The 20,436-nt window shown below is 44.4% G+C and overlaps 2 protein-coding genes across 6 annotated transcripts in view; one reads left to right on the top strand and one right to left on the bottom strand.

The window, feature by feature from the left end:
• The window catches only part of lrrc74b (leucine rich repeat containing 74B), a 110,265-nt gene extending 109,114 nt beyond the window's left edge, over positions 1–1,151 (bottom strand). Inside the window, exon 1 of one of the 2 annotated variants that reach the window (XM_072475707.1) lies at positions 861–1,151. In XM_072475707.1, the coding sequence (XP_072331808.1) occupies positions 861–1,037 (177 nt within the window). In that variant the 5' untranslated portion in view covers positions 1,038–1,151. The remainder of the gene's footprint in view (positions 1–860) is intronic. The other variant, XM_072475632.1, reaches the window with a different exon arrangement.
• The window catches only part of chek2 (checkpoint kinase 2), a 38,714-nt gene continuing 19,390 nt past the window's right edge, over positions 1,113–20,436 (top strand). For 2 of the 4 annotated variants that reach the window (XR_011934768.1, XM_072475831.1), the window contains exons 1-5: positions 1,474–2,416; positions 11,807–11,931; positions 16,459–16,606; positions 17,944–18,034; positions 19,041–19,149. Coding sequence is in view for 3 of the 4 variants with exons in the window: in XM_072475831.1 (XP_072331932.1) it covers positions 2,188–2,416; positions 11,807–11,931; positions 16,459–16,606; positions 17,944–18,034; positions 19,041–19,149 (702 nt within the window). In the remaining variant the exon portion in view is untranslated. Of the gene's footprint in view, positions 1,135–1,473; positions 2,417–11,806; positions 11,932–16,458; positions 16,607–17,943; positions 18,035–19,040; positions 19,150–20,436 lie in introns of those variants that run through there. The other 2 variants (XM_072475855.1, XM_072475845.1) reach the window with 2 other exon arrangements.

Here is a 20,436-nt window from a genome sequence, read left to right as displayed (position 1 = left end):
TTGATAAAGTAAACGTAAACCAAATGTTCCCCCTTGTGGGGCAATCTAGAATGAAAGGTCACAGGCATAGGTTGAGGCAGTAGATTTAGAACAGAGATGAGGAGAAACTACTTCTCGCAGAGAGTGGCAAATTTGTGGAACTCGCTGCCCCATAGTGCGGTAGAGTCTGGGTCATGAAATGGTTTCAAGGAGATAGATATGTTTCTGATTTTAAAAAAACAGGTCAAAAAAGGGATATGGGGAACAGGTAGGGAGGTGGGTTTGAGACCAGGAAGAGACAAGCTATGATCTATAATCATCTTTATTAGTGTCACAAGTAGGCTTACATTGGAATGAAGTTACTGTGAAAATCCCCTAGTCGCCACACTCTAGCACCTGTTTTTGGGTACACGGAGGGAGAAATCAGAGTGTCCAATTCACCCATCAAACACGTCTTTCGGGACTTTGGGTGGGGGGGGGGGGGGGGAAACCTGAGCACCCGGAGGAAACCCATGCAGACACGGGGAAAGCGAGCAGACTCCGCACAAGAGTGACCCAAGCCGGGAATCGAACCCTCATCCGTGGCGCTGTGACGCAACCGTACTAACCATTCTGGTTGAACGGCGGAGCAGGCTCGAGGGACTGAACGGCCTTCTTCCAGTTCCTAAACTTTATACAGGGAGTGAGATAAAGGCCATTGTGTTCCAAGATTCTCAACTGATTGGGAACCCGGGGGCATGGGCACGATCAGGTCCAAGGACTCACCCCCGGTAAGGGATGCCCTATAACACGGAAAAGTGCCTTCCTATCGATGGCTGAGGTGCGAGTGGGTTTGGGTGTGAGGCGAAAGGCGCTAAATAAATGCAGGTTGGGCTGCTTACTTTGGAGTCGACACTCCCCCGGCTGTAGGAGTTGCGAGGTCTGCTGGGGGGCTTGCTTCTGATGCCCCCGAGCTGGTGGGGGAAGATATCTTCCGAGACCGCCTCCGAAGGCTCCTCCTCGCCCGGCTCGGCCTCGGCCTCGCTCCCTTCCTTGGACGAGTTGTCGTTGAGCACCATCGCCGAATTTGGAATTCGTTTTCCTCCCCCTCTTGCGACCCTCGCCGCTGCAACGGGAAGAAAATAGCCGCCGGCGACACCTCAACCGACCCTGATGGTGGGTGGGCCGGGCCAGGTGAAATGATTGACGTGGGCGGGAAGCCAATAGCGGCTCGACGTCGCTCCGCTCCCGGGCTCCTCCGACCAATCGGCGACCGGGAGGTGAGGGGCGGGACGTGGCCGGACCCTCAGGTTTTGTTGACCCGCCCGTTGCCCTGGCAACCGAAAACATTCTTATCTCCAAACTCCTCAAAATGTTGTTTTCTCTCCCCCCCCCCGTTCGACAAAATGAAAAGACGTCCAACGGGGGTGGAAGTCAAAACTTTATTCATCTTTATTTAAAAATAAACGGTCGAGTGCCAACCGTCGCCGCCCAGAATGCCTCGCGACCGGGGTGGGGGCGGGGATTGGAAAATTTAAAAACAATCAAATATTTCGCCGCAGGCCGGTTTCGGAATGAAACGCCGCCTTTGATTATTTTTTTTTTTCTTCTTAAAGAGTGGATTGTAAAATTGTGTCCGCTGGGCTGTAGCTGGGGGAAAAGTCGACGGTGAAGAGTGGGCGCGGCGGCGGCGGCTTGTGTTTTTGGCGGGAGGAGGCGGCGGCGGCGGCATCAATAACCTGATGGTGGGATTAATCCACTCCCGGCTGCGGAGGTCGACATAGGCCGCGGGAAGACCGGAGTTTATATCGTGTGGGGAGTCCCCGGGGCCGGTGTGCCGGAGGGAGCCAGTTCCAGGCGTGTCTTTCCCCCCCCCCCCCCAGCCTTTATAAATGACTTCCATTGGTTTGCTTTGATTGCAGCAGTTGGTTCCCACTCCTTTCACATTGGGAAAGCTGGCGTTTAATTCCCCCTCACTCCGTTGAGGATGGCGAGCAGAGCTGCGATGGGTTGAGTTTTAACGTCGATTTACGCATTTGCTGGACAATAAACGATGAGCGCCCTCACCGAAAACCTCCCATAGTTCACGGTCCAAAGTCTGCGCCCAACGTTTATTAAAAGTGGAGGGGGGTTAAAAAGTTTATTTCTAATGTGCGTGGGTGTGTACATAATATCACGTGGGTTTTCGTTCTCCCCGCCATTGTCCTGTTGGAGCGCCCTCAACCCGCAATGTCGAAGGAGCGGGTTACCGGCGCCTCCCAGCCCCAATCCCAGTCTCAGTCCCAGTCTCAGTCCGCCTCGTCCTCCAGCGCCACCGGGTCGAGCAGCCTCTCCTCGGCCGGCACCGTCATCCTGGACTCGCTCCCCAGCCAGGACCTCGCCCCCATCCCCGAGGTGGAGGAGTCGCCCAAGCCCTGGGGCCGCCTCTGGGCGCTGGAGAAAGGATTTTGGAACTTGGGTAAACTCCTCTTATACCCTTTTTAACCCTCCTCTCTCTTTCTCTCTGGCTTGTTGTGGGGCTGGCTGGCTGTCTTTCTCGAGGCAGCATCTGCACGGAGATGGTAGCCATGATGTGGACTGGGGCGAGCACAGTAAGATATCTTAAACACCAGGTTAAAGTCCAACTGGTTTGTTTCAAATCACTAGCTTTCGGAGATTCACCTGAAGAAGGAGCAGTGCTCCGAAAGCTACTGATTTGAAACAAACCGGTTGGACTTTAACCTGGTGTTGTAAGACTGCTTACTGTGCTTAAACCAAAGGCACAGCAGCGAATTCGACGGCAGCAGCAGTGGAACAAACCCAACTGAGAAGGTCCGCACATCTAAGGAAGAAACTGGACAGACTCAATCTATGAACATTAAAAAATTGTTAACTTCTAGACGATAACTGTTGGAATCACTAGCTTTCGGAGACTCGTCTGACGAAGGAGCTGCGCTCCGAAAGCTAGTGATTCCAAACAAATCTGTTAGACTTTAACCTGGTGTTCTAAGACTTCTTACTGTCTTCACGGAGAGGTTGAATGTGGAAGCTGGAAAATGCCCGTAGACGCTGCGATTATTGTGAGCCTTGCAGGGGTTTTCAATCATTGGTATTCTGAACCTTCCAAACCAGTTCAGCTGGAGAACTTTCCTGAACTTTGGTAACTTGGGTGGCCTTTAAAGTTATTACCAAGTTCTCACTCAAGCTCTTTGTGTTGACACAAAAGGCAAAAAAAATCAACTATGCAAAGTGCTAGACCTGTTTGCAAACTAAATACAAGTTCATAAAACGTGCTGAAAAAAATTGAGCAGCTCTGCTGGCATCTGGAGAGAAACAGTTAACATTTTCTGGCTGAATGGCTCTTGGAGCAGAAGTGGGGTAGAGATGTGTGATGGGTTTTATGCTTTAGAAGAGTGATGGATGAAGTAAGTAGAGCACAATAGAAGTTTGGGGAGAGATTGTAGCTCAGGAGAGTTTAAATGACATATGTGACCGAGCTTAGGTGAGATGAAATGCCAGATGTCAGGATTAGGCTATTGAGTTGAATGATCAGCCATGATCGTGATTAATGGCAGAGCAGGCTCGGAGGGTCAAAAGGCCTCCTGCTCCTATCTTCTATGTATTTTGCTTAAAATTGAGTTTAAATTGACTTAATTGATTTTGCAGTGGTTGCTGTTATACTGCAGCTGTTCTGATACTGTTTCTTTTATTGGGCTATTTTTTCACCTGTTATTTTGATCTGCAGTAGATTGTTACAAAAAGTCATATAATATTGAAAGAAACTGCAGAATTCAGTAAGTGCCAGTGTGGTGAAAAATAAATGCAAAATTACTTGTATACAATTACACCATAGACCCAGACATTGGCACTATCCCAAGGTAAATTGATAATGTACTGTAGTAACACTCCTACTGACTTCACATTTAGATAAGTATATTTTTAAAGTTTAACTTGTTGATCTAATCTGTTGTCCCTTCAAGCTTTGCTTAAATGCAATGGGGTGCATCAAACTGCTGTTGGGTCCCTAACTTTAATTTCATAAAGCTCACAACCTGTTTCAATGTGTGAGCATGTCACATTGTATTTTAAGGCTTTCACCAACATAATCCGCCTGCACTTTCTTCCTGCCATATTGGTGGCTGAGGACACCATACAGCACCCCAAAACACCTGCTGCATAGCCATATTTCCTGGCCAGTTCTAATTTCAAGCTTCATGTTACGTTGTCGCTCAGTGCGACATACTGAAATTGGTTGTGAGGCAAATGGCATAAAACGGAGAGGGGAAGTAGGTTTTGACAGTGGATGGGAGAATTGAATATCTGAATGTTGTTTTACAATTGACTTGCTGTATTTGAGAGGGTCTGCATTTTGCTGTTGCATAAAAAGCATGCAAGTTGTCTGGATCTTGAAATCCTGTTTCGGAGTGTGGCTATGGATTGAATTTTGTGCAAGGCTATATAAGTAACCTTTTAAGCTGTGGGTGGTGTTACTGCTGGCACAAATTATATATTAAAGTGATAACTACTGACTTTCTGAATTGAGAAAAGTAACACGATCTGAAATTAAAAACATGTTGCAAATGTTCAACATGACCGTATTTGAATGAGAAAGTGAGGTTACTATTTCACGATTAGTTCTTAATCAGGCCGTGTGCTATCTTTTGAATTCCCAACAGTAAAAAGGAAAGTGGTGTGGTGATTAGGTGTCTAAAATAATTGCAAGCTCCAATCTCTGCAATAATGTAAATATATTGGGACAAGATTTGTACCATGAATGGTGATGGATAAATCTCAAGTGCAAGTTAAGCATGAAATGGCACTGTTATTTTTATAATTTGTGGTTTTGTTTGTTTTTGAATGGAGATGTGGAAAGAAACACTATGTGAATCATGGCGGAGCAGGGACAACATACTGGTCTTACAATTCTGATTAGGAAACCCAGGAAATAATAAACAGTTTTAAAATTACCCTGGAAGTGTTCCTGGCATTGTGTAAATGTTTTGTGTATAGATTGGTTTGAAGAGCAAGCATTGCCTTTTACAACCGCAATTTAATGTGGGTCAAGCTCTTATGTTTTTGTAGGAATACTACAGGCAAATAAGCCTTTGCAGATGTTTTGAGTTTCAATTAAATGTCTGTGTTTCATGGGACTTTTTAGGTTGGATTGATTTAAAGTGCTAGAGGGAGACGAGACAAAGCAAGTAAATATGTTAGAAATCGAAGAAGCAGCTAATCTCGGAATAGTGAGAGGCACCTAAAATTAGCTTTTCTTTTTTTACCCAATTCATTTTTTCCAATTAAGGCGCAGTTTAGAGTGGCCAATCTACCTACCCTGCACATCTTTGGGTTGTGGGGGTGAAACCAATGCAAACACAGGACGAATATGCAAACTTCACATGGACAGTGACCCAGAGCCAGGATCGAACCGTGGCACCGTGAGGCAGCAGTGCTGCCCAGCTTGCTTTTTTAGTGACTTCATTTTCAGAAATTTTTTGAAGTCACACAGACTTGAGGAGACTGGAAGTATCTAATACTGCTAATGCTCGGTTTCCTGTTTTAACAATATTTGATGGCCTGTTCATCGGCAGTCTGAAAGCCAACTGTAATAATACACTTCCTTTCTGTTTTTTTGTTGTTGTGTGCCTGGGGTCCAATCGGGGCAATTTGGGTCATTGCCCAGCTATGAATACATGCAGAGAAATATTTGATCTTGTCCTACCAATATAGTACACCTAGTGATAATTCGCATGTGACAAATTGTTCCAAACCTTGGTGATTTTGCTATGTTTATGCTCATGTATGGTTACGTGAGCATTAGGTTAGGTTAGGTGGATTGGCTATGATAAAGTGCCCTTAGTGTCCAAAATTGCCCTTTGTGTTGGGTGGGGTTGCTGGGTTATGGGGATAGGGTGGAAGTGTTGACCTTGGGTAGGGTGCTCTTTCCAAGAGCCGGTGCAGACTCGACAGGCCGAATGGCCTCCTGCACTGTAAATGCTATGATAATCTATGATAATCATTCGCACTGTAGCATCTCGCTCTCTAAGTGGCATCTATGAGCCTGGATGATTGACACTGGTTAGCATGAGAGTCAGAACTCTCCTCTATTGAGTGTTCATGCATCCCAGCAAGGATTGGTTAAATAGTGATCAGGAGTAAACCTCTAGCTGATTTTTACCCTTCCTTGCTGTAGCTGCTCAACCCTCTTACCTCCACACATATCAACTAGTTCAGCATAGACCTTGGAACTGAAACCTTCCTTTCTATTCACTCGTTCAATGAATTAAGCCAATGGAAGCTCCTTTGATTCTATTTTAAATCTATATTTAGCTTGAAAGTGGCTGAGCTGTTATCCTTCCTAATGGTGACTATTCATTTTTGAAAGATTGATTGATTGTTTTATTGTCACATGTACCGAAGTACATTGAAAAGTATTTTTCTGCTGAAAGAAAGGAACGTACACCGTATGTACATAGTAGACACAAAATACATCGACAAATAGTGATTGGTTACAGTTCGAAACAAGGGCCAAACAGCAAATACATGAGCAAGAACCTCCTAAACGAGGGTCTTAAACGACCCTCTTATGGACTGACCTCATTAACTCTACACCCCTGTATGCTTCACCTGATGCCGGTGTTATGTAGTTACATTGTGTACCTTGTGGTTCCCTATTATGTATTTTCTTTATTTCCTTTTCTTTTCATGTACTTAATGATCTGTTGAGCTGCTCGCAGAAAAATACTTTTCACTGTACCTCTGTACACATGACAATAAACAAAATCCAAATCCAAGAGCAGCACAGGGTGCCATGAATATTGTTCTTGCAGGGAACAGATCAGTCCGAGGGAGAGTTGAGGAATCTAGTGGCTGTGGGGAAGAAGCTGTACCTATGTCTGGATGTGCGGGTCTTCAGACTTCTGTTTCTTCTGCCTGATGGAAGGGTCTGGAAGAAGGCAATGCCTGGGAGGGTGGCAAGCTTGTGTGATGAGTTGGGCTAAGTTCACCACACTGCAGTTTCTTGCGATCTTGGGCCAAGCAGTTGCCATACCAAGCTGTGATGCAGCCGGGTAGGATGTCACATCTGTAGAAGTTTGTGAGAGTCGATGCAGACATGCAGAATTTTTTTAGCTTCCACAGCAAGTATGGACGTTGTTTTTGGTACACCATGCAACCAAATGATCCATCTTCTCTCTGTACTCTGATTCATCGTTGTTTGAGATGAGACCCACCACAATCGTATGATCCGCAAACATATATATCGAATGTATTAGATTAGATTAAATATTGGAAAAGAATAACTAAGAGCAGCAATGAATTGTAAAGTATGTTGCATTATATTACACTCAAGTGTATTCTGTTTTGTGTAGTCTCCTTTATGGCAAAGCATTAGCATAGGAACCACGTGTTTTTAGTTGTGAATGTAAAACGCTTCTTTATGAGGAAGAATGCAGCTCGCTGAGACTTTGATCACTACAGAAAGTAATTGCAGCACAGTTGCATTGAGTTATGCCTGACTTAAGAGGGAACTGGCTAGCAGGAGCAGAGCTGTAACTAGGTTACAGAAGTTGATAGGCTTAGTGATTTAGTAACTTGATAAGGCACTGTTCCTCTTTCAAAACTGCTGTCCCCTGTTATTTTAGGAAGCTAATCCGTCCACCCATCTCCAATTACTATTTTATCCTCAACATCCCCACCCCCTTGAATGAATTGTACTACAATCCCAGACCAGACTCCGCAGTGGGTGGAATACTGGACCGAAACCTCGGTATTTTAATTAATTTGAGAGACTGCGGAAAGAATGATTCACTCGAGTAATTATATGACAAAATAGGGTTTTGGTATTTCTAAAAGAGAACTTTATTATGAATACAGTATTAAACTTTTTTAATTCACACCTGAAAAGAACCGCTGGTTTACCTGGTGTGTTTCAGTACCTACCTTGTCCCCAGACAAGACTGCTCTATATGTATTATTACTGTTTTATAACTGTCATACAGTGGTGGCCCAGTGGTTAGCACTGCTGCCTCAAAACGCCAAGGACCGGGGTTTAATCCTGATCCCGGGCCACTGTCCGTGCGGAATTTGCATATTCTCCCCACGTCTGCGTGGGTCTTGCCAACACGACCCAAAATATGTGCAGGCCTCACTAAATTGCCCCTTAATTGGGGGGAAAAAAACGAATTGGGTACTTAAATTCTTCAAATAGCTGATTTACCTGGCGTGTTTCCGAATCTTCCTTGTCCCCAGACAAGACTGCTCTGCTTTACACATTGCTACTCTTTTAGAACTATCCTGCTGTGAGGGAATTGTGGAATCTGGGTCAGGCAGATCAGAATTCAACTCTCTCTCTCTCTCTCTCTCTCTCTCCCAAAGCCGCCTTCAACACTCACTGTGCCTCCGCATTCCTTGGCTCCAGCCAACAATGACTTAATCCCTCCAAACTGAAATACAAATTATTTCTGCAGGTTACACTGCACATTAACTCCCCAAGGATGTCCCCTGTCAAACCACATTCCTTTGGTCAATTTCACCTTCTGGTTCCTAGAAGCTTCCAGGCCTTTAAACAACAAAATCATTTTTGAAAACATGACAATTGCAGACGAGAACACAATCCCAGGTTTTTAACCCTTAAATTGTCCCGATATTTAGAAGCCAATATTCCTAAAATCCTCCATTTGTCACAGTTGGCTATCTCAACTCTTGTCTGACTTCTACCTTGTTCACACACCAAGTTTGTTCTGGTCAAATTCAGAAACCAAATTCTTTGACTGTGGCTATGGTACTTTATCCCTCCTGCTATCCTTGACTCCTCCAGTGTTTGACACTGACCATATCAACCTTCTTTTATTATCTCTAGCAAGGAATTCTCTTTCTGCAGAGTCCCTCAAGGAATTTAGTCCTTCCATGGTCCTCATCTATGTGCCATCTGTTATGTGCTCTCGGAGTCAGCTTCCTTGAGTACACTAACAACATCCAAACAAATCTCCCATGATCCAAACTGACCTCTTTGTCACAGCGGTAGTCTGGTAGAAATCTTCAATAAGCTGTAATTGCCTCCAATTTGGAAGCATTATTTTTGTTCCAGCCATTCACTTGCTACTGATCCTACTCCTCGACACTTGGGTTACGCTGAATGAAGCAGTACAACATCTTTGTGTTCTGTTTGATTCAGCAGTGAGTTTTAAAACCTATATCTTATGCACATGGTTTTGCCCACCTCTGACTCTACTTAACTCCTGTCACTGATTCCCTTGTTTGTACTATTATTACCCATTTGCTTGCTTTTTCTTACACATCTGTACTGGCCTGCCATTCTCCACTCTATAAACTCTGTTGCCAATATCCTGTCCATCATCCCCCATTCTACTGACCAACAATGTTTTACTGTGCTGCAGCATGTTGTATTTAAAATTCTTGCTCTCTTCAACTTCCGAAGCCTCAGCAGTGAGGTGTCTCCTTGTTGACTGGCCTTCTGGTCATCCACCTCTCTCCATCCCACCATCGCTAGCAGGGTCTCCTGCCTTCTATCAGTCTTGGCTTAGTGGTAGCATTCTCATCTGTGTCGGAAAATTGAGAGTTTGTTCCAAATACCTGACCACCTAGGATGACAATTCAATGCAGTAGTTTGGAATGCTGCATTGTCAGAGGTGTCCCTTTCTGTTCTCTTGGATGTATATGAAAGATCCCATGGCACCATTCCAAGAAGTGTAAGAAGTTGTTTTGGCTTTCTAGCCAATATTTAGCAGATTGGCCTGTAACTTCTTGTCTTGCCCATGTCAGATTTGGGGGATACTCCAAAGGTGACACTGGGGAATCCCTCTGGGAAGTTCCCGGGTAAGGGTTTACCCGGCAAATGTCCAGAAGTGCTAACTTCCTCTGGAAATCATGCAGCGTGGGGAACAATCCAACAGCGATTTAAATCGCTAACAGGATGGTTCTGCCAATGTTAGTTACTCTGAAAAGGTTAAAAGAAATAAAAGCACATAACTGCAGCTGGACCATGCCTGCTCTCTTTCACTCTCGTACACTCACTCACTCGCGCTCTCTCTCTTTCTACCCCACACACACACACACACACACAACCGATGTTCAAACCTACTTATTTTAAGCACTTAACTCCTGCCTGATCTGTTATTTTTAATGGGACCTTTAAACACACCTGCTTTATGGCAGCTAGTACCATACAAAGTACCATACAGCACGGTAGCATTGTGGATAGCATAATTGCTTCACAGCTCCAGGGTCCCAGGTTCGATTCCGGCTTGGGTCACTGTCTGTGTGGAGTCTGCACATCCTCCCCGTGTGTGCGTGGGTTTCCTCCGGGTGCTCCGGTTTCCTCCCACAGTCCAAAGATGTGCAGGGCAGGTGGATTGGCCATGATAAAATTGCCCTTAGTGTCCAAAATTGCCCTTAGTGTTGGGTGGGGTTACTGGGTTATCGGGTGGAGGTGTTGACCTTGGGTAGGGTGCTCTTTCCAAGAGCCGGTGCAGTCTCGATGGGCCAAATGGCCGCCTTCTGCACTGTAAATTCTATGTTAATCTATGTTAAAAGGGGTCGTGTCCTCTTTCACTGTGATTCTTTAGGACTCTGGCGCTGGACCCAGGCACCCACTGCCTGGGTATCATCCAGCCTAAGCCAGATAGGTTGGGCGAGTTGGGCACTGAAGAAATCTAGTGCAGGTAAGTGGGTACGGTGTGGCAATCTGACACTGATTGCCACTTTGAGGAGGTTATGGCCCACTATCTTATCCTCCTTGCTCTTGGTGGAACTTAGCTGTGGGCAAAGCTGGCTGCTTTGTTTACCTACATTCCAACTTTTGAAGTGTATCCACTTAAATTGATTGTGAAGTGCCATGGGTCATCACGAGGTCATGAAACATGCTTTATAAATAAAAGTTTGCTTCTTATGCTTTCTGGCATTCTTGTTTTACTACTCCTGTTTTAGGAACCTTCTTTAAAAACCTTCACTTCTAACAGAGCTCAGCATCTATTCCCTTGTTTTCCCCCTAAAATGCAGTGGGGTAGGGTGAACTTTAGTTCCACATTTAAAAGGTGATAGAGATATAATTGCTAGGGCGACTCAGTGGTTAACACTGCTGCCTCACGGCACCGAGGATCCGGGTTCAATCCTGGCCCCGGGTCACTTTCCGTGTGGAGTTTACACATTCTCCCTGTGTCTGCGTGCGTCTCACCCCCACAATCCAAAAGATGTGCAAATCCCAATTTGCTCCGTAATTGGGGAAAAAAGAATTGGGTACTCTTATTTGGGGGGGAAAAAATAGATAAAATTGCTGTTGTTTCTCTTTCATCACAAACTATTTTGAAATGTTTCATTCCAACTGCATCACCATGATGGGCTGTAGGCCTGGATCTCCACTTCCTCACATTGACCTGATTTGATTCTTGCATACTATGATGTCCTGGGTGATTTGAGGTGGTGACACTTTATTACAGAAAGGGTGAGAATCTTTGAAAATTAAAAATATTAAAACATAGTTTCAATAGGTCCCTACACTTATTGTGTGGTTGCTGGGATATCCCTGTCTCCTAAATCCCTGGTTCCTTTGCCTTCTGTCACTGGAAAGCAAAGTAGAGTGTATACTATGGAATGCCAAATCCTGGGACATTTTGCTTCCATGAATGGAGGTGAGGAGATACAAGGAGTAGTGTAGCCATTTTGACTAAGATTGTGCTAAAGCCTATTATGTGACACTGAATCCTAAGAGAAGAGGGTAACTAGTTGTACTGCGCTTGACCCTAATATACCACCTAATGTCAGATTTAAATAAGAGCTTCCAAAATATACTTGCATGTATTTTCGAATGGGTTTTGGGATGGATTAACCCATCTCCATGTCTTTTCTGTCACAGATTGCTTAGATAATGAATACTGGTTCGGGAGGGATAAGTCATGTCACTACTGTTTCGATCGTCCTGTATTGAAGAGGAAGGAGAGCTTCAAATCGTACAGCAAGAAGCACTGCAGAATAATCAGAGTAAGTGATGGCAACACCAGCTATGAGTATGATGCAACATTATACGGTCCTCTTTTGTGTTTGAGCAGAGTCAAGGTGTCAGTTTCAATGACCCTTTGTTATTTCATGTCACATTCTGAGCATAGTAAAAAGTAAACATAATAATTGATAGATTAGAACAAAACTGTTTGAGTACCTGTTAAGTTATAGGCATATATATCCATATGTACCAGATAAGTTGATCTATTTGGACCAGCTGTTACGTCTTAAACGGTTGCAGAAACTCCCAACCCTTGCTATTTAGGCAAATGCTGGAAGATTTGACAACTGATACCAGAAGCTGCCAGTACTAGTGAAATTACCCCAGCTAGGGCTAATTTCGAGACAATTTTCTCCCCAACTCCCACGATGTTGTTTTTCTAGAAAACAGCAAACTTAAGATATTTAAACAATAATTTTCAATAGATTAATTATTACAATGAGCATGAATGTAAATAAGTAATTCTATTAGCTACTTTTTACAGCACAGAAAAGAGGCCCTTCAGCCCATCGTGTCTGTGCTGGTCATCAAGCACCTATCTATTCTAATCCTATTTTTCAGTACTTGGTCCATAGCCTTGTATGCTATGACATTTCTCTCCATAACCCTGATCCCCTTATTAATCAAGAACCCCTGATCCCCTTATTAACCAAGAACCTATCTATCTGTCTTAAAGACACTTCGTGATTTGGTCTCCACAGCCTTCTGCGGCAAAGAGTTCCACAGATTCACCACCCTCTGGATGAAGAAATTCCTCTTCACAGTTTTAAAGGATAGTTCCTCACTAGTGGAAACATCCTCTCCACGTTCACTCTATCTAGGCCTCTCAGTATCCTGTATTTTTCAGTCAGATTTCCCCCTCGTCCTTCTAAGCTCCCAATGAGTACAGACCAGAGTCCTCAACCGCTCCTCAAATGACAAGCTTTTCGTTCCAGGGATCATTTGTGTGAACCTCGCCTGGACCCTTTCCAAGGCCAGTACTTCCTTCCTTAGATACGAGGCTTAAAACTGTTCACAATACTCCAAATGGGGTCTAACCAGAGCCTTATACAGCTCCATCATTTTTTCTTCTTTTTATAAATTTAAAGTACCCAATTCATTTTTTCCAATTAAGGGGCAATTTAGCATGACCTATCCACCTACTCTGCACATCTTTGGGTTGCGGGGGTGAAACCCACGCAAACATGGGGGAGAGTGAGCAAACTCCACACGGACAGTGACCCAGAGCCGGGATCGAACCTGGGACCTTGGTGCCTCGAGACAGCTGTGCTAACCACTGCACCACCGTGCTGCCCTATACAGCTCCATCATAACCTCTCTGCTCTTATATTCTATGCCTCAGCTAATAAATGCCTCCGCTAATAAAGGCAAGTATCCCATATACCTTCTTAACCAATTTATCTACCTGCCCTGTGCCATCGTGGGTCGATGAGCATGCACTCCCAAGGACATTCTGGTCCTCTGTACTTCCAAGCCTCAAACTTTCATTGTGTATTCCCTTGCCTTGTTAGCCCTCCCCCTTGCCCCAGAATGCATCACCTCACTTTTCAGGGTTAAATTCAATTTGCCACTGTTCTGCCCATCTGATCAACCTGTCTATATCATCCTGTAATCTAAGGCTTTCTAACTTGCTATTTACCACCACCAAATTTTGTGTCGCATATGAATTTACTTTCACCTACTTACTCCTACTTTCATGTCTGGATCATTAATGTACACTACAAACAGCAAGGGACCTAGCCCTGGTCCCTGTGGTACGCCACTGGACACTGGTTTCCAGTCACAAAAACGACCTTCGACCATCACGCTGTGCCGTCAGCCATTAAGCCATTTTTGGAGTTAATTTGGCAAATTGGCCTGGATACCATGGGCTCTTGACTTGTCTCCCATGCGGGACCTTGTCAAAAGCCATGTACATTGCATCACAGTAGCTGTTGCTTCACAGCTCCAGGGTCCCAGGTTCGATTCCTGGCTTGGGTCTTTGTGTGGAGTCTGCACATTCTCCTCGTGTCTGCGTGGGTTTCCTCTTGGTGCTCTGGTTTACTCGCACAAGTCCCGAAAGACTTGTTGTTCGGTGAATTGGACGTTCTGAATTCTCCCTCCGTGTACCCGAACAGGCACCGGAATGTGGCCACTAGGGGATTTTCACAGTAACTTCACTGCAGTGTTAATGTAAGCCTACTTGTGACAATAAAGATTATAATATTATTTTTTAAAAACTTCACTGCCCTCAGCTCCTTGATAAATTCAGTCATTTAATAATTCACTTTTCCAGACTTTTGGAAAACACCTTGTTGAAGTATGGCTTCCCTTGTTTCTCAAGATATGACTTCCTTAGTGCAGTATTATTAGTCAAGTTTTGCATCTTTCTAAAGTGATTCAGCCCCTGGCTGAATGCCATTTGTTGTATCCCTTGGAAATGAAAGGCTGAACTTTTCCAATGATTTTAGTTGTTAATGTTATTTGTGATTTTTGGTAACAAGTGAGGTAGGATTCTGATTTTTGTGATTGGATATTTTCTACGGTAATACAAGTAGTGAAATTGAAAGTGTCAAGTGTTTATTTTTAAATTCCAAACTAAATTTAAAGATCAAAAATGCTGCACTTTCCCACATTTAATGGTTCAATTGCTGATACTTCCTTGCCACCCCAGCTGTGGATCAGCTCAAATAAGTAAACTAACATTTTGGACAGAAACATGCAGTTCCAGTCAGTTTAATCCATGTACTAAATAGTATTTGTGTATTTGGTTTAGATTTATTGTCACATGTACCGAGGTACAGTGAGAAGTATTGTTCTGTGTGCAGGCCAGGCAGATCGCTCCCTACATTAAAAAAAAAAGAGGACATACCATAAATCATAGAATTCACCGGGCAGAAGGAGGCCATTCAGCCCATCAAGTCTGCATCAGCCCTTGGAAAGAGCACCCCACTTAAGCCCACGCTTTCACCCTATCCCCGTAACCCAGTAACATCACCTTACCGTTTGGACGCTAAAGGGCAATTTAGCGTGGCCAATCCACCTAGCCCGCACATCTTTGGACTGAGAGGAAACCGGAGCACCCGGAGGAAACCCACGCAGGCATGGGAGAAAGTGCAAGCTCCACACAGAACAAGACAGTCACCCGAGGCAGAAATTGAATCCGGGACCCTGGAGCTGTAAGGCAGCAGTTCTAACCATCGTGCTACCGTGTAAATACATAGACATCAGGTGAAGCATACGCAATATAGGGCTACAACTGCAGAGAAGATGCGCAGAGAGATCAGTGCTGTCTATAAGGGGCCATTTAGGAGTCTGGTCATAAGAGAACATAGTGAGAGATATTAGTGTTAGAATTAAGTTTTAGAAGGTTAGCACGGTTATAAAAATATAGGAAGAGGATAGTGGGGGAGAGCTCACTTAGAATCGCCACACTCTGGCACCATCTTCCTTCGTTTTGAGATAGGAGTGCTACTCGCATCAATTTCAACAAACCTTTATTTGAGATTGGGGGACATTTTAGGCAATTCTACCTACAATGCCCAATTAAGGCAAACATCTCCCTTTTTTCATAGATAATTGAAGGTGGTTGGACCGGTGAAGAGAGTTAATATAAAGCGTAGTATTCTGGGCTTCATTAATGGGTGCTTAAGAGCAAGGAGGTTATGCTGAACTTATAAAAGACGCTAGTTAGATCTCAGCTAGAGTATTGTGTTCTGGGTGCCACACTATAGGAAGAATGTGAACGCATTGGAGAGGGTGCAGAAGAGGCTTGCAAAAATGGCTCCAAGGATTAGAAACTTCAGTTATGAGGATAGGTTGGGACTGTTCTCCTTGGAGAGAAGAAGGCGGAGAGGAGATTTGATATAGGTGTTCAAAGTCCGAGGAGGTTAGACTGAGTAGATACAAAGAAACTGTTTCCCCTTGTAAAAGGATCAAGAGCGAAAGGGCACATATTTAAGGCGATTTGCAGTAAATGTGATGTGAGAAAAAACTTTATGCAACGAGTGGTTTGGGTCTGGAATGCACTGCCTGAAATTGTGGTGGAGGCAGGCTGAGTTCCATACAATCCCTACAGTGCAGAAGGGCGCCATTCTGCCCATCGACTCTGCACCAACCCTCCGAAAGAGCACTCTACCTAGGCGCACTCCCCATCCCTGTAACTCCGTGCATTGATCTTGGCCAAATCACCAAACTTGTACATCTTTGGACTGAGAGGGGAAACCGGAGCACTCTGAGAAACCCCATGGAGACACAGTGAGAAAGTGCAAACTCCACATAGTCACCGAAGGCCTGAATCCAACCCGGGTTCCTGGTGCTGTGAGGATGCAGTCTTGCCGTGCCAATTGAAGCATTCAAGAGGGCATTTGATGATTACTTGAAAATAAATAATATACAAGGCAGGGGCATGGCACTAAGACAGAATGCTTGTTTGGAGAGTTGGTTAAGACACAATGGCCAAATTACCACCACCTGCGCTGTAACAAATCTGAGATTCAAAAAATAATATTTTGTATGATTTCAATTAGGAAAAGGGTCCTGGAAACACATTTGTAGTATTTATTGAAGATCACAGTTCGAATGGTACCTTTCTAAATGGTCAGATCATTGGAAAAGATCGAAAATTACCATTGTACAATAATGCAGAAATAGCAATTAGTCAAGAATTGCACAAAGGTAAGAATGTTTTTAAAATCTCGACTGTTGGATCAAAATAATTCAGTTGTTTTGCCCGTTTGTTCACTCTTTTCCGCTCGCTCGTTCTTTTCCTCCAGTCCGCCCGCCCGCCCCCTTCCAGCCGCCCGCCCCCTTCCAGCCGCCCGCCCCCTTCCAGCCGCCCGCCCCCTTCCAGCCGCCCGCCCCCTTCCAGCCGCCCGCCCCCTTCCAGCCGCCCGCCCCCTTCCAGCCGCCCGCCCCCTTCCAGCCGCCCGCCCCCTTCCAGCCGCCCGCCCCCTTCCAGCCGCCCGCCCCCTTCCAGCCGCCCGCCCCCTTCCAGCCGCCCGCCCCCTTCCAGCCGCCCGCCCCCTTGTGAGTTGTATTGTACTTTGTGCAGACAGATGCACAATACATCAGAATTTTATAACTATCCGCATGCTACAGCTTGTTGGACTTGGTACGGCAGTTGAAAAGGCTAGACAATATAGACAAAATGCTAAGCTGTGAACCTTTGTTCCATGTCAGGGAAATTACTTCCTTTTTCTTTAAATCTGTGTTCAAATTGTGATCGCTATAATTTAATGTGACTGTTTTAAAAAGGAGCTTGACTTTTAAAAGGCGTTTTACTCTACTCGAACCCACAGATAATGAAGTAATATTTCCTGGAATATTATAAAATACTATATTGGTCGTCTTAACCAAGATCCGGACATTCCTACTACTAAGGGCGGCATGGTAGCACAAGTGATTAGCACTGTGGCTTCACAGCGCCAGGGTCCCAGGTTTGATTCCCCGCTGGGTCACTGTCTGTGCGGAGTCTGCACGTTCTCCCCATGTCTGCATGGGTTTCCTCCGGGTGCTCCGGTCTCCTCCCACAGTCCAAAGATGTGCAGGTTAGGTGGATTGGCCATGATAAATTCGCCTTAGTGACCAAAAAAGGTTAGGAGGGGTTATTGGGTTACGGGGATAGGGTGGAAGTGAGGGCTTAAGTGGGTCGGTGCAGACTCGATGGGCCGAATGGTCTCCTGTACTGTATGTTCTATGTCCTATGTCCTACACAAGTAGGGCGGCACGATGGCGCAGTTGTTGGCGCTGAGGCCCCGGGTTTAATACCGACATGGGGTTTGCAGTTTCTCCCTGTGTCTGCGTGGGTTTCACCTCCACAACCCAAAGATGTGCAGGTTAGGTTCATTGGCCACACTAAATTGCCCCTTAATTGGGGAAAAAATGTAATTGGGTACTCTAAATTTATTTTTAAAAAGTACACTTCGTGAGTGGAACAAAACAATACTGTGGTTTCAATAAAAGCCTTTCGAATTATGCAGATGAATTAACTGTCCTGTGTTGCTATTTTCTAGTTTTTGTCTTTTCTGATCTCACAACTGATGACCAATTGAACCTACCAAAAGGATTCCGGGATAAATACATCATCTCAAAAACTCTTGGCTCGTAAGTACCTGTTTTCTTTCGGCTCATTCAAAGTCCTTATTTTGTATTTTAATATTCTGAGTAACAGCAGTGATTGTTTAGGAAAATATTATACAGTAGCTGACACAGTCAGTTTTGACAAAGAGTTGGACTTTAAACGTCCGCTCTTTTCACTCCCTACATGATGCTGCCAGACTTGCTGAGATTTTCCAGCATTTTCTCTTTTCGTTTCAGATTCTAGCATCCGCAGTATTTTGCTTTTATTATACAGTAACTAGCTGAAAGAGACTAGTTCGTGTATTTTTTGTTTTTAAATGATCATACACCAAATGTCCCGCTAATATATATTCCAGCAATTTGTGCATTCATTTGAGACTTCCACCATCTGCAGTTTTTTTTTTTTTTTTTTTTTTTTTTTTTTTTTGCACCTTTTGCTGTGCTATGATTTTCTCAGTGCTTGGAGCCCTCTCCTACTTTATCCAAATGGTTGTCATGTGTGATCCAAATCAATATGGATGGGGGTTATTGGACTTTTGGAGAAGGGACATGCTGATCACACTTCAGTAAGGATACCTGGGTGATGAACGAGGATAAACTATTGATGGTTTCATCCTATTCCTCCCCCTGTCCTTCAAAAGGAAAACCTAACCGAACCAATTAGAAAATTGTACAAGCTGAAATCAATTAACAGTGCATGAACCAGAATGATATTTAATAAGTTAGAAGTTTAAAATGAAATCAATATTTTTGTCTTTTAATTGCTCAATTAATATTAAAGATGAGCGTATTTTTCTGGAATCTGTTTTGTTACTTATCAGTTTGTTTACCATTCATGAATGCTGTAATTCCTTAGTTGGGGTTAATGCTTCATATATCGAAGGAGAGAACCACCAAATTTTATAAATCTTAATTCTAAACATGCAGTCACGAAGCTCCAGTGCTTTACTAGTGAATTATAATGCCAACAGGAAATATCTTCACGGCATGTATAAACGAAGTTCCTCATGTAGCCCATCTTTATCTGCAGTGGTGTATGTGGAGAAGTGAAGATGGCATTTGAGAAGGCAACCTGTAAGAAGGTAGCGGTGAAGATTGTACATAAACCAAAATTTGCACAACTGACATCTGAACGAGGAGTAAGTATGACCAACTGAAAAGCACATTTCTGCAGTAAGTCTTTATTGAAGCTGAATCAGCTTTTTATTTTCCCCAATTAAGGGGCAATCCACCTGTCCTGCACATCTTTGGGTTGTGTGGGTGAGACGCACGCAGCAATGGAGAATGTGCAAACTCCACATGAACAGTGAGATGGGGCCGGGATACAACCTGGGTCCTCGGTGCTGTGAGGCAGCAGTGCTAACCACTGTGCCACCGTGCCGCCCTGAAGCTGAATGAGCTTAACCTTAGCAGGGCAAGAAAGGAAGTGACTGAGGGACCTCCCAGAGTTATGTAGCAGTGACTAACTTAGATATGCCAAATATCCTTCAGTATTATTTTAGGATGTTCTGGGGAATAATGAAGCTTGTGCTCAAGGGATGGACGTATCTTACCCAAAGTGCAGGTCATTCAGTCCACACTGTAATTCCATAACTCAGTAGTATTTTCAAAGCACCGATAGAATCACAGAATAATACAGCACAGAAGAGGCCTTTCTGCCCTTCGAGTCTGCACGAAAAACACCTGTCCTGCCTACCTAATCCCATTTGCATGCACTTGGTCCATAGCTGTGCCAAGTGCTCATCCAGGTACCTTTTTAAAGGATGTGAGGCAACCCGCGCCTCCCACCCTCCCAGGCAGTGCGTTCCAGACCATCACCACTCTCTGGATAAAAAAGATTTTCCTCAAATCACCCCCTAAACCTCCTGCCCCTGACCTTGAACTTGTGTCCCCTCGTAACGACCCTTCAACTAAGGAGAACAGCTGCTCCCTGTCCATCCATGCCCCATATAATCTAGTACACCTCGATCAGGTCGCCCCTCATATCTTCTCTGCTCCAGCGAAAACAACCCAAGCCTATCCAAGCTCTCTTCATAACTTAAATGTTCCATCCCAGGCAACATTCTTCAGTGCAATCACATCCTTCCTATAATGTGGTGACCAGAATTGCACACAGTTTTCCAGCTGTGACCTCACCAAAGTTCTATACAACTCCAACATGACCTCCCTGCTTTTGTAATTTTGGGAACAAGTTGTATTTTACTAGATTCCTTTCTTTAAATAAATTTAGAATACCCAATTAATTTTATCCAATTAGGGGGTAATTTAGCGTGGGCAATCCATCTACCCTGCACATCTTTGGGTTGTGGGGGCGAGACACACACAAATATGGGGAGAATGTGCAAATTCCACACTGACAGTGACCCAGAGCCGGGATCGAACCTGGGACCTTGGCGCCGTGAGGCAACAGTGCTAACCACTGTATC

The sequence above is a fragment of the Scyliorhinus torazame genome, chromosome 1, assembly GCF_047496885.1.
Source record: "Scyliorhinus torazame isolate Kashiwa2021f chromosome 1, sScyTor2.1, whole genome shotgun sequence".
In the NCBI taxonomy this organism is placed as follows: Eukaryota; Metazoa; Chordata; class Chondrichthyes; order Carcharhiniformes; family Scyliorhinidae; genus Scyliorhinus; species Scyliorhinus torazame.
Note: the sequence above shows the minus strand (reverse complement) of the source record. Positions and strands in the feature narration are given on the sequence as shown.